Raw genomic sequence first — 13,880 nt, 5'->3', positions numbered from 1 at the left:
CCTCCCCCTGTTTTTCCTGTTCTGGCAGGGCACTTCAACATAGTTGTGAGCTCAACTCTACAAACTGAAATGCAGTAAATCAATTAGTTATCAGATTGTATCTTATTTATAAAATGCAGACATTTCCAGTACTAAATTATATAAAGAACTGCTTCATACTAGCCTGAAAAAAGAAGAGCCCCGGAGTGTTGTAAAGATATAACAGGTGTCTAATTTTTGACCCTCTTTTGGAATCCTAATAATTCAGCGCTAAGGACACTTCCTGGATATGCTACAGGCGTCTGCTGATCTGAAAATATTTTTTAGTGAACATTAACTCCCTGTTTTAGTGAAAATCTTTATTGCTGAACCATTTGTTACAGGTGCAGGGAAACAACACTCTCCGTTCTGCTACTGATCAGAAACAAACTATAATACGCTATGAGAAAAGTCAGGAAAGGAAGCAAAGCTTATTCTTTGACTTCTGAATAGGAGATGCTAACAGTATTTAAATTCAGAAATTAAAGATAATGAATTATTTACTGAAAGAGCATGGAACCCTGAAGATACCCCTGATACTATTTTTGGTGACTTATGTTGTGCTTAGGTTGTACTGACACTGCACCTCCATCGTCCCTTGCAATCAATGGTCCGTCTTCCAAACAGCCCTCTGATGTATGGAAATCAATCTTACTTGCTTATACTTCTCTTTATGTCAGGATAACGCATTCCTGCTCATTGGCTTCTCCTTCTTCTGGGCCTTTATTTTTTGGTGCTTAAACACTCATGGGTGAGAGTTCACATATTCTTTAAAAATAATTGATTTCTCAACTGGTTGTGGAGCCTTCTCGGCTGAGTCTAAACTGCAGGAGGTAACCAGGGGCTTGCCTCAAAGGTGCTGCGCAATCAAGGGATGTCACACAGGGGTGCAATGACATGCCCCAAATTTGGGTGGGAGAGTTGGAGAGGCATTCCATGTGGAAGAACCATCAGGGAAGCTGACTTCAGTAAGCAGTTTTCCTGAGCCCTAACAACAGCAGATGCACTGAGGACAAAGCAACTCCTAAACCATCAGTCAGAGCGTTTGTAAGAAGCAATTGTTTGGGATTTTCAGAGGCAGAAAAAACCCTAGGGAGCAGCTGTCTCAAAACCCAGACTTAAATCAAAAACAGCTACAGCTTTGAAGGGAACTGGCACTAAAGCCAGAGGTCCTAAAGGTTTAGGATCAATTGGAGGTAGATTAATTGAAATTACTGAAAAGAGACAAAATAAAGAATGCAGCATGTTGGCCCATGGCATCTTAGGAGGAATTGAAGTGGGAATGAAAAAAAAAATCTGGGATTTAGTTTCTGCTGGGAACAAGCTCCTTAATCAGGGTCAGAAAAGAAACAGTTGAAGAGGTGCTAGGGGTAGGAGGAAATAATACAGTGGGAATGAAGCACTGTGGAAAAATACTGAGTCTTTAATTGCTAAATTTGGCACAGATGTATCTGGGAAGTTTATCCTATTGAATGTTTGCTATATTGGGATATTGGTTAGTTATCAGAGGTATGTGTCTGTATGCAGAATATTATTTTTTCTGCAGCTTTCTTCAGCCAGCTGTATGATTAGAAATGGATAATTTATAATATTCTGAGACTGATGTTTTGCTTAGTGTAAGGTGACACTTTCCTTGCAGAATATCCAAACTAATAACACTGCCAACCAACAGTCATCTTATTAGTCTGCCTCCTTGGCTTTAAAATATGTTTCATAATTCTGTGACATATTTCTGGTGTTGAGGTATTATCAAACAGTATATCCAGTAATGCGTATCAGTTTCAACAACCAGAAACTGTGAAAAGCATCTGTCTTCAGTAAGCAACTGTACAACCCATCTTTCTTTTTCCTCATTGAATGCCTGATAAATTAATGCTACCTTTCTGTGCCAGCTCCCTACCACCTATGAAGAAAGACCCAAAATGCAGTGTTCCTCTTTTGGTGCCTCTGATTAGAGCCAGCCTTTGAATCTCAGTGATCCTTGACTTATTTGGTCTCTCCCTTTTGAATGTCACCCAACATCCAGGGGTTCAAAACAACGTTTTATGGCTTTGAAAGTCTTGATTTAGTACAGTTACCCCCCCCAAAAAAAAAAAAAAACAAGCCGTAAAACAAGCCATAATGGTCAACTGGGTTGAGCTGTACTTGTAGCATGTAAGGGTTAACCAGAAGAAACTGTATCAATTCTACTTTAAAAAAAGAGACTTGTTGAAATGCAATAAAGGATCTCTTGAAAATTAGGGAGCTGGAAAATGAGTGGTGCACGGTGCTACACTACAGACAATACCAGATCCTAGGTACTTGTGCCTACAGTGGGGAGTGGATGATAAATTTTAAAGTGTGTGTGTGGGTGTTTATTGAGCTCACAGGTGGTTTGTGAGGAGGAAAAGTACAAATTTATTAATATTGGAAACTGAATGTTTGCCTTGTTTAGTTGTGAAATAGGCAGTAACTCTAGTAGCATGGTATGTGCTCCTTGGTGCTTGAGTTCACAGATGCCCCTTGGTATGACAGCATGATATATTAATTTTGGAAGTTTGGGGTTTTTTTCCCATTGGACATTACAGTTGGCTGTAGTATGCAGAGATGGGACGGTGGGTAACAGACCAAGTCAGGCCTCAGCATGAACTTTTGCAACTCTCAAGCAGACACTAGACTGGAAAAAACCTGCCTTGTAATGCTGAACATGCAGGACTTCTGGGTTTTTGGTGCTTCCTTGGACATTGAAAGAGGAACCGTGCACGCTTGGGAACGCCCGCCTGTAACAGGGTCCAGATTTCAGCCCAGGCAAGGTTGACTAACCCAGAGCTGGAGGAACCGGGAGATGGGGTAGCTTCACGCTTAGGAAGGGTAGGAGGGCTTCACCCATGGGAGCCACCTCCTGCTAGCACAGAGAGGCCCACTCCCCAGCAAGGGCACAAGAGCCGTGTTTGCTTCCCAACCACGATCCAGGAGGTTTCACACGTGCAGCACACAAAGGCTCAGCACCAGCAGGAATGACTGATTGCAGTCAGCGAGCCCCATCAGTGTATTTGGGGGTTTGGTTTTTAATCCCTGCAGGCTGGGGAAGGCTTTGAAGCCAGACCTCTCACTTGCTGCCCTGCTACCTGGCCACCAGGCCTTCTGCAAGAGGTGAGGTGCTGCTGTTTTCTCATCACAGCTGATTGCCACCATGTTTTGTGTGGACCTCAATCCCTACCAGAAAGCATTAGCGGTGACTGCATGATGCCCAGGAGCTTGTTGCTGCCTAAGTAAGCAGGCATGGGCACATACAAGGAAAACCTTCTGGTCATCCATGGAGCTTTATGGCCAAAATTAAGATGGCCAACAGAGCTAGGAGTCTGTGGGGCTGGGTGATGGGCTTTGGGAATCACAGTTTTGGGTGAAGGTGCCTAAAGTCTCCCTAAGCTCTTCTTCTGCTGAAGTCCTTTATAGGAGCTAGTCATGCAATTATTTCCATTCACTGATTGAATTATGGCAATCAGTAATATTGTTATTGTAGGTAAAGAACTGAGGCCTTTAGTAGTTGAGTTTTATACAAATAAAGAGCAGGCAGTCACAATCTAGATACATCTCCTGAGACTAGGAATAAAGCTTTAAAAAACGTCTTTGGGGCCTTGAATCCCCCAAGGAGAGGAGCTGTTGAGGGAGAGGTTGCAAAAAAAAAAAAGAACAAAACACCAGGATTTGTGAACTTGAACATGTCACACATTTTTCTGTTGCAGCTATGCCTTGTTCCTGTTGTTAACATGGTACTGTAACACCTGCTGGCCCTGATTAGGATTCCTCTGGGATGGGATAATCACAGAGCACAATGTGGCCACAAAGAAATTACAACTCATGATCTGCAATGTATACAGGGCGAATAATGATAGACTCAACTAGATATATGCTGTTTTATCCATACGTACGGCCTGTTGTGTGGCCGTGTTCATTTACTATTTTGTTTTAGCTCCATAAACATCAGTGCTCCCGTATAACTCTGAGCCTGGCCATTATAACTTGGCTGCTCTTATGGTGTCATTGAAGCAGATCTCAAATAGGGATTTGAAACAGGAGAAAATAACAGCTTAGGCTTAGGCTACTGTAAGCTGGGCTGGCTGAGGGACAAATTTACATTTAGATTGAGCCTCTTCACATCTTCTCTAAGTAATTGTAAACTCTCTCGTGCCTCAGCCCTAGAAAAGAATTTAGGCAGCCCTGCACTGCCAAAAACTGTGCCTTATGCTTTGTAAGATGTGCGATAGCTAATCTAAGTAGTCAGGCTTAATTATTTGTGCAAATACAACTCAGTTATCAAGTGTCTGCATTAATCACACAAAGGATACCAGCATTGCCAAAATAAATTTGTTGTAAAAGTGTTATGTCTGATTATTCGTATTATTCAACCAACACCCAGATGTCCTATTATGTTAAGAGCTGCACAAGCGTATAAGGAACCGTTCCACCACCAGGGAGTGTGTGAGTAATTTACAGTGTGAGAGAACAATTGGACATTACAAGCAAATAAAAAGAAAGGGAGAGGAGAATTAGGGTGGGTGTGATAATCTGTGACTGCATGTTCCTATGAGAAACATTAGCGAGTTATAAGTTAAGGAAAAAATAGTTTGATATAAATAAATAAGAAATATGATATCAGTAATCCTTACTGGGCATTTGCCTAGCCCAATGGAGGTTTCTGTGGTATGTACTTAGCTTTCATACTAGGGTCTTATTCTCATTCACACCATGCCTATTTACACCGCGCTTGTAGGGATCTCCAAACGGCATCGCACAGCAGAGGACAGAGGAACCCAGCCAAAATGCTACAGCTGGCCTCATACCACACAAATCTGCCATCTGCACCCAGCCAGGCACGTGCCCAGCGAGGGTTATGGGGACTGCATTTCTTTGTTATTAAATGCTTTATCCTGCCAGCACAACTTAAAGGGATCTTGGTGTGACTGAGCATTCGTCTCAGTCTAATGTGTTTTGCTGCTGCATGTTTTCAGTTCCACAGCTATTTTGCTTGAGCATCAATGTAAATAAATCACTTTGTTAAGATGCCTGGTTGAACCGGTGCTGCCTCTGAATGCAAGGGATAACAAACCTTACCGTATGTTTCAACGAGAGGAAGATGCACAGAATAGAAGGATACATGTTTACAGAGATATCCGCTCTCCAGTCCCCTTTCTGATCCGAGGTCACCCTGCACATCATGGGCCTTTCATTATTCCGAGGCTCAATTTATCGAGGGCACATCCTCAGAAGTCAGGATGAGTTTCAGTCCTCTTTGTCTTTAGGAGCTTGTGGTCAGTGATGCACAGCGCTATAACAAGACTTCTTAAAAATAAAGCATTTAGCAGTTGAAACAAAGCATTTAGTAGAAAAAAGCCCTGTAAAATAATAGCAAAAAAAATCATGTATCAGCAATGCAAAATTTATAAAGTAACCACAGGAAACTGGACTCTGTCAGGCACTGAAGTGTCTCAGATTAATTCTCCCGGACAATTCCCAGCCTTTTGTGAATGGGCTTCTTTCTTCACCTCCCTAATTCTTTTCCCCTCCAGTGCAAAGAAGCCTGGCACTGTCTCTCAGCTATTGTTTGCAGAAAAGTGGCTTATCTTGAGCCATACTTTTTCCTTTCATTTTCCTTTTGAATTGAACCGTTCTGTTCATGGGGCAAAGTCAAAACAGGGTACTCATAAATTTTCACAGAGCAGTTCCCCTTTCATCACAGGCATAAAAAACATGCTGCAAATCTAGTAGGTGAAGCTGGAATTCCCGTCTATTCTTGAAAGTTATAACCAAAACCAAGTGAGAGTGGCAATACAGTAGACAAAACAACCTTTCTGATACCTCTCGTCTAGGGCAACATCCATAATGGTTAGTATTTCCATAATAATTACTATTTCTCAGGATGAAATACAGCAACTGCAGTGTCTCTCACTCTCTGGCATTCTTGAAAAGAAGGATTGCTTGAACTGACCAGCAGCGTATTGACAAAAGAAACTGCAACTAAGAGCACGGCAGCTTGGTAGGAAACCCCGATAACGTGTGACGGCCTGACACAAATGCTGTCATTAAAATATATATAAAATAAAATTAAAATGTCATTCTTCCAGATGAAAGTCTACCTGAGCCACTGCATATTGCTTCTATAGACTGGTTATCTCACCCAGTCACGTAAATCACTAACAGTGTACACGGAGGGAGAATGAGGGGGCTTACGCCTGCGGGCAGGTTTGCTGTGTTTTCCTTTCCTCGGACTATTTTGTATGATTTTTAAAGGGCTTGGCCCAACGAAGTCTTCCCGGTAGCTCTACTAGATGTACAGAGCGGCAGCAGCAAGTCAATCTTTGCCACAAAAGGTACCTGAAAAGGTACCGTGGGACCTGAAAGGCACGTCTGGGAGGGGTGTGTGTGGGGGGGTGCCGAGCCACCCGGCAGCGATGCCAGCGCGGAGGGGATTGTGAGCGGGAACAGAAGCTGAATTTGCCAAAAGATTAGAAAAACCCGCACCCAACACCAGCAACAACTCACCCGGCGGGTGTCCAGGAGCAGGGCTTTCATCTCCTGCCCACCGGCCGGGGACGGGGCTGGCCCACCGGCCGGGGACGGGGCGGGACCGGCCGCCGCCCCCCGCCGCCGGCCCCGACCCGCGGCTTCCTCCGGGGCGCTGGAGCCGCCCCCGCGGCGGCTGCCCGCCCATCACCGCTCTCTCCCGGCGGGCGCTGCCCACGCCGCCTGCCCGGGGCGGTGCTGGGGAGCTGCTCCGGGCTCCCGGAGGCCTGCAAATACAGCTCTGACTCGAGCATTAATTTTTCCACCTCTGCAGCCTTTGCAAAAGAAGGACCACCTGTTGCATACTCGTGCGGCAGCAGCGGTGCTGCTCTTCGGCAGGGTAAATCCGTTTTCCCCTCGTTTACCGGGACGAGGGGCCTCGGCCCTTCCCCAGCCCATCTCACCTCGGCCACCCCGGCTGCCGCAGTGATGGTGCCCGGTGCCCTCAGGCTCCAGCAGAACCTGGGGCTTTTGCCCTTCGGGGTGACACCGTGAGCCCGGAGGAGCGGAGCGGGGGACCGGAGCGCCCCAGGGCGCTGCCCGCCCCAGACCCCCGGGACTGCCCTCCCCCGGGGCGCGCTGCAGCCGCTGCCGTTCACACGGGAATGACTTGAGCCTCCCAGGGACTCCGAGAGCTAAGCACGCGTTTGCCACCTTGGGCTGACAGATGAAAGGAGCCACCGCGGCTTGTCCAAGGTCCCGCTGTGCCCGAGCGGAGCCAGAAGTATCCCGGGTGCTGCTGCTGCTGCTCGGCTCGACCCGTCGGGCTGCGCAACGCTCCCACGCTTGAGCCTCTCCGCCCTTTCATTGACTCTCCGGGTGTTGTGCGAATGGCAGGGCTGTCATTTCATATCCCCGCGCTCCGAGAGGATGAGTCCGTGCTTTTTGTAGTTTAGCCCCAGCCAGGAACTTGCCGATTCCCTCCGATGCTCAGCCCTGCCTCTCTGGGTGAACCTGTGTCTGCCTTGAGCAAAGGGATAATGCGGTGGATGTTGTTTTGTGGCTGCCAGTCTCTGGAGAGAGGGTTTTCACGAAGTCTTAACTCGGAGAAAACAAAACAACAAAAAACACACGGGGAACGCTATACGGCTCACGGCTAGGAAATCAAAATTTCTCCCCAGATGAGGCTTTCTGATAGGAAGCGGCGGGCGGAGGTGTCCCTATAATAAAGCGTGCGAGGAAAGTAGTTTGCAGGGAGAGCAGCCTGGCTCGCTGACAGAGGGGGCGGATCCTGCGCACAGGCGGGCAGCGCCGCGCCGGAGCGGCCCCGGCAGCAGCGGGGCTATTTCAGGAGCCGGGCGGAGGCGGCGGCGGCCGGGGCCGGAGCCGGGATCGGGGGCAGCGGGGAGCCATGGGGGTAGCGGCGCCGGTGGGCTGAGCGGGGGCTTGCAAGTGGAGGCGAAGGTAGCCGGGCAACACGCCTTTGCCTCAGATTGAGGGGAAAAGGAGGGGTTTTTTTTTGGGCTGCATCACAACTTGAGCTGCATCAAGCTGAGACAGGCAGAGAGGGGAAGGAGAAGGAGGAGGAGGAGACGGCTGCCACCGGGGGATTTCGGCTCGTTTTATTGAAACAAATCAGTTTGGGAGAGAGCGGCGAGGAGGAGGAGAAGGAGGAGGAGGTGGGGGTGGGGGCGCAGGAAGAGGGGGATCGGGAAAGAAAAGTGTGAGGGCTGTGGCTGGGAGAAGCAGAAGTGATGAGAGAGCGAGCGGGGAGGCTGGAGGAGGCTGCCCGTCCTGCCGCTGCGCCCCGCGGGGACCGCCGCTCCTGCCGCCGCCGGGCGCCCCCGCGGCCGCCGCTGCCGCCCCGCCGCCCCCGGCCCGCGCCATGGAGGCGCTGAACGGCCCCGGCCCCGTCCCGGGGCCCGGCGACGCGCTGCGGCCGCCGCCGCCGCCTCCTTCGCCCGGCCACCACCACCCGCACGCCGAGAAGAAGAGGCTGCACCGCGCCCCGTCGCCCGCCAGACCCTTCGTCAAGGACCTCCACGCCCGCGCCGCCGCCAAGCCGCCGCCCGCCCCCCCCAAGTCCCCCGGCCTCCCCGGCCGGGCACCCCCGTCGCCGCACCCGGGCGCCCACCCGCCGGCCGCGGGGCTCCTGGCGGCGCCGGGCCGCCTCTCCCGCCGCCCCGCCGCCGCACCGGGGGGCAAGGCCGCCACCGTCGCCGCCGCCGGCAGGGCGGGCGCCAAGGCCGCCCCCTGCGCCAAGCGGGCGGCCCGCGGTCCGGAGCCGGGCCCCGGCGGCCGGGGCGGGGGGCGGCAGCCCGGTGGCGAGGCGGCCCCGCCGCCCGGCAAGGGTAGGAAGGGGAAGCGGGGCGCCGCGGCGGGCAGCGGCCATGCGGCGGCGGCGCTGGCCCGCGTCGGCCACACGGACAGCAGCTCCGACCTCTCCGACTGCCCCTCCGAGCCGCTCTCCGACGAGCAGCGCCTGGCCCCGGCCGCCAGCAGCGACGCCGAGTCCGGCACCGGCTCCAGCGACCGCGAGCGGGAGCCGCCCGCCGCCCAGCCCGCCGCCGCCGAGCCGACCCGCCCCGGCCCCGGGCGCGGAGCCCCGCCGCCCCCCGGCCCCCGCGGGGATCCGCTGCCCGCGGCCCCGGGCGGGGGGCGAGCCCCGAGCCGCGGGGAGCCGGCGGCGGCGGCCCCGGAGGAGCTGCTGCGGGAGGTGGAGGAGCTGCGCTCGGAGAACGAGTACCTCAAGGTGAGCATCGCCCGCGGAGCCCGGCCCGGGGGAGGGAAGGGAAGGGGGAGGCAGAGGCACGGGCAGCGGTGCCGGCGCAGCCCCCTCCTGCCCCCGCGCCGGGGGTGGCGGGCGCATTCGCGCTCCCGTGGGACCCCCCGCCCCCGACGGACCCGATGCCCAGTTGCTCCCGCGGGAGAGAAATCGAGGCAGGGGGAGCCGGCCGGGAGCCTCGGCGCTGCCCCGCACAGCGGGGCCGTGGCACGGCTTAGGGGCAGGTAAGGGACTTCAGCGGGTGGTCACGGCTCCCTGCAAAAGCCCAGTTTGTGGAGGCTGGATGAAGTCCGGTGCAACATGTACGGTGGCGATGTTACGTTTGGTTGGCGTGGTGGTAGCTCAGCAAAGCCCAAGTCTTTCTAAAGCACTGCAAACACTCTACTGGTTAGCAAGACCTTGCTTTCCAGGAACTGTTTTCCTCAGTATCGCCCTTTAAGAAACGCCAAAGAAACCGGTTCCCTCGTTTGATGTGGAAAGGATGACAGCATTATGTTGGCTGCTTATTGTATCACTTTATCACGGGAAAGTGAAGCCGCTCGTTGTGAATTACTAATAGAATAACAAGAGCAGCAATAAAAAGTGTCAGTGCATCCTTGTACAGGTAGAAAAGTACATTTATGTGCGTTCATCCTCAGAGAAACAGAAGAGCTAAATTCAGGCATGCTCTGAGCTGGATTGACCTGCAGGAACCTTTGGACTTGCACTTACAATCTGATCTTCTGGCACAGCAAAGAGGCCACATCCATAAAGATCTATAAATAAGAGAAACTGAGATAATCATGTAACTGCAGCTACTGTACCATTTGACTCAGCTGCTGGTGAGAACAGTCTCTGTTCCCTGATTTTTAGAAACCCCTGTTGCCAAGCAAAATGACCATGGAAATCCATGGGAGTTTTGCTCTGATGAGGACTGGAGTTGGGTATAACCTGGGGAGGGAAGCGTAAAGGTGTGGACTGGGCTTGTTAAGGGGTTTTGGCTAAGGGACAAGAAACTATGTTCAGCACAGGAAAAGGTTAACTGCAGGGGTGCTGCAAGGTTCTTTGCTGGGTCTGGTGCTGCTTAATGAACTGGAAAAAGAAACGAGCAATGATACAGCAAAATTTTCAGATGACATTAAGGGTTTTTTTTTATCTTAAGTCAAGCGCAGCAAAGACTAGACAGAACTTAATTGTAGACTTAACCTCTGAAGAATGAGTCAAAGATGAAGGCAGAGGATGGGAAATAAATCTCAATATTGACCATCTGAAGCACTTGGAGAGGAGAAGGACTGAGTATGCACTTTTCTGGGTTTTAAATGTGTTGTGTTAACTCGGGAGCATCATGAGAGGAGCAATGAAAATCTCTGCTCGATGTGAAACTGCAAGCAAAAATTATGTTAGATTTCAGTGGGAACTGAACAGAGAATAACAAAGAAAATATTATAGTGTTTTATAGATCTGCAGCTGTTACACAGATCAGTGGGTGTACCTGAATTTCTGTGGGCACTGCTGGTCATCTAGAAAAGGATAATACAGAACTAGACCAATAAAAGTTATTGGCGCATAGCTAAGCTTTTATAGCACTCATTGGATGGGAAACTGCAGAGTGTGTTAGGGAAATGTAATAGTCTATAAAATGATGAGCAGCATAGAGAACCTTTATCAGAAGCTTCTGTTCTACTTGACAGCCCAGAAACTGTAATGAAATCAGCCTTTGTAACAGGAGTTGCTTTAGGAGTAGGCAAACTGGCATTGCTGTCAGAAGTCATGGAGGCCAAAAGCCCAGGAGCATCTCTCTGCATTACAGGATTTGTACAACCATAGTACTTAAACTTTAACCCATTATAAAGAATGTGTTAAGCCTCCTGTTTCATCTTGAAAGTGCTTTTTAACTATGGGAAACTGGGGGGGGGGGAAGGAAAAAGTTTGTCTGAATGTCTGAATTGTCTAGGACTGACCACTGTTAGGGTGTCCCACCTTACAGACTTTCTGACCACGGGACCTGACGGCAAGTCCTAGGTAAAGAACTTCATTCTACATCATTTCAAACTTCTCATCCTGTGCAACTGTATCTTCAGGTCTCTCACATTGATGTCTCCATCATCTACAGCAATTGTGTCCCAACTCCTCTTTGGTTTGGACTATGACTTTTTCAGGCTACAAGTATTTCTGATACCCATGGGATAACACAGACTGGTTTCTTGGGGCTCTGTGTATCAGTTGACTTCCAGTGGGCATGTCCTGGTGCCTGGAAGGCCACGAGCTCACACTGTCACCTCTTCTGAGGGAAATGAGAACACACTCTGTCTCCTCTCCTTGGTCACCTGGGTCCATGAATTCTTAGCAGTTCCACTCCTCTCTTAAGCGGGTTGGAAACAGCCCAGTGGCACAAAAGTTATGAGAATTCCCAAACTTCATCTTCCTTTTCTAGGGAAACTTATAAAACCCTTCTGCAAATTAAAACCACAGCATTGCCTGAGTTGTTAGCTTGTGGGTTTGTTCCTTGCATTTTTTACAGTGCAGTTCTCTTGGTTGGTGTTGGAGCAAGCTGTGTTTCCCCTTTAACTGGAGGGAGCTAAGGGACAACAGGGAAGCTGTCAGCTGTAAATAGTCAAATGATTAGATAAATCCCAGAAGAAACTGTTAATTTCCTGAGCATGGCCGTATGCCGAATTCTGTAGTTCTCACTCCTCCTTATCCCTCCCTGCAGCTGGAGCGCAACAGTAAGCACGCATAATTTTAAAGCGTGTTTCAGGGAAATGTATCTTTCACATAGGAAGGTCTTTCATGTATCTTTTGTGTGTCTGGAACACAGGTTATAGAACATAGTGTATATATGTACACACATATACATAGACTTAGTGCTAAAGATTAGTGGAGATTAAAGGGCTACCAGAAAAAAAAAAAAAAACAAAACCAAACAAACAAACCAAACACAATTATTTGTTTTTGTTTCTACTCAAGAAATGCTACAAAGTCTCTCGGAATGCTCCATGGAAGCCTGTGCAGAGAAGACTATTGTGCTGCAAATGCCTCAGACTTCATACGCTGTAAGCCAGGTCTCAGCCTGATATCAATTTACCATCTGATGTATTTCCAGGGACTCTGATTTTACCCTAGATGAGACTTTGGCTCCAGCAGTGACCAACGATCTGTAAAGTTAAGCCTGTGGGTGAAGTGGCTGAGGAGAAGTGTTTACATTGAGAAGCCTCTCTTCTACTGCCACTGTGAAATTTCATCATTGATTTCAGTTTCATATATTTCTTGTGTAGCCTTATTTCAGTTACCTGTGGGGGAAGACTGTAATACTACAGCAGCATTTAACAGCATTTAAAAGGTATCATGTATTTGTTGATGTCTAAGAGAAGTTATGTCATGGTGACTGACTCTGTGGAGCCAGGAGGTCATCAGTAAGTGCTAGTGGAAGGTAAAGTTTTAGTTACTGCTAGCCAGTCCTGTTCGTAATAGCAAGATGCTGCCCACAGAAGTGGTTGTTTTTCAGGGTTGCTTTAAAGTGTCCAGCGCATGGAGAAGCGTCATGCACTATGCAAGTCCCTGGGAAACTTTGAAAGAAGCTCTTTGTGGTGTAGAGCCCTCTAAAGAGTGAGGGATCCTAAGGAAGAGAGCTCAAATTTTTCGCAATTAAAAATGTTCTTGCTTGGTCTCAGCCAAAGTTTAATTTAGACTGTTTTAATTAAGCACACTAGCAGAAACAGCAGTGGTATTTTAGTTGTGACACACACCCCTTTTCTCTTTACATCCTTCATGGCCACAATGTGAAAGCAGCCTCCTACGTGAGGTGTAACACTTTGTAGAGCCCTTAAAACAAAACTGCTGCTTGCTCTGCATTGCTTTATGGGGCCTTCTCTTTGTGTGTGTGTTGGTACAAGTTCAGCACGCCAGAAATGCTGCTACAGTGTTGGACTAGCACAAAAATATTTTCTAAACTATCTTGGGATTTATTAGATAATCATCTTGTTTTGTCTTGTTTTGTCTTTATTCTTTGTATATTCATTTTTACCTGTGACATATAGTGGATATAAATTGAATAAGGGACTGCTCCAGGCCCCTTGTTCCACTCTGATACATCTAAAGGACATTCACTTTTGTTTAAAATCACCATGCATGTTGTATGAGGTTACACTGTATTTCTCACCTCCATTGAAACTGTAGATCTTCCAGACCGTAGGCTTGAGACCAACCCGTGAGGAGTAATACCACCGTTTCATTTATTAACCTGCAGGGAGTTGTGCATGTCAAAGGGTTTTGCGGAGCAAAAATGATGTGAAGCGACGGGACCCTTTTTTTTCCCGCTTAGTGAGGGTTACTGGGGTTAGCAAAACAAAGCTCGGCCCATCTCTGCTTGACACGCTGCCTTTCCCACCTGGTGACTGCCTGTCCCGAAAAGAACGGAGGCGGTAACCCTGCCTGGGGCACAAAACCTGCATGGCCAGGCTCAGCAGCAGGAACGGTCAGCTGTCGGAGGGAGATGTCACTCTGGGGAAGAACAGCGAGTCCATGTGCCTTGTTAGCGCCAACTGTGTCCCCATCAACCCTGCGCTGCCTGGAGGGGATTAGCTGTGGGAGGCACCAGGCAGGGGTTTCCCTTGGC

The 13,880-nt window shown here is 49.4% G+C and overlaps 1 protein-coding gene across 2 annotated transcripts in view; it reads left to right on the top strand.

Annotated features, from left to right (window-relative positions):
• The first annotated feature begins 8,386 nt into the window (after positions 1–8,386).
• Positions 8,387–13,880, top strand: part of MTCL1 (microtubule crosslinking factor 1) — a 108,439-nt gene continuing 102,945 nt past the window's right edge. For both annotated transcript variants that reach the window (XM_086472543.1, XM_086472542.1), the window contains exon 1: positions 8,387–9,253. In XM_086472543.1, the coding sequence (XP_086328669.1) occupies positions 8,387–9,253 (867 nt within the window). The remainder of the gene's footprint in view (positions 9,254–13,880) is intronic.

Source organism: Leptosomus discolor, chromosome 13 (assembly GCF_034619465.1).
Source record: "Leptosomus discolor isolate bLepDis1 chromosome 13, bLepDis1.hap2, whole genome shotgun sequence".
Lineage (NCBI taxonomy): Eukaryota > Metazoa > Chordata > Aves > Leptosomiformes > Leptosomidae > Leptosomus > Leptosomus discolor.
The sequence above is the reverse complement of the archived record's forward strand: the minus strand, read 5'-3'. Positions and strand labels throughout refer to the sequence as shown.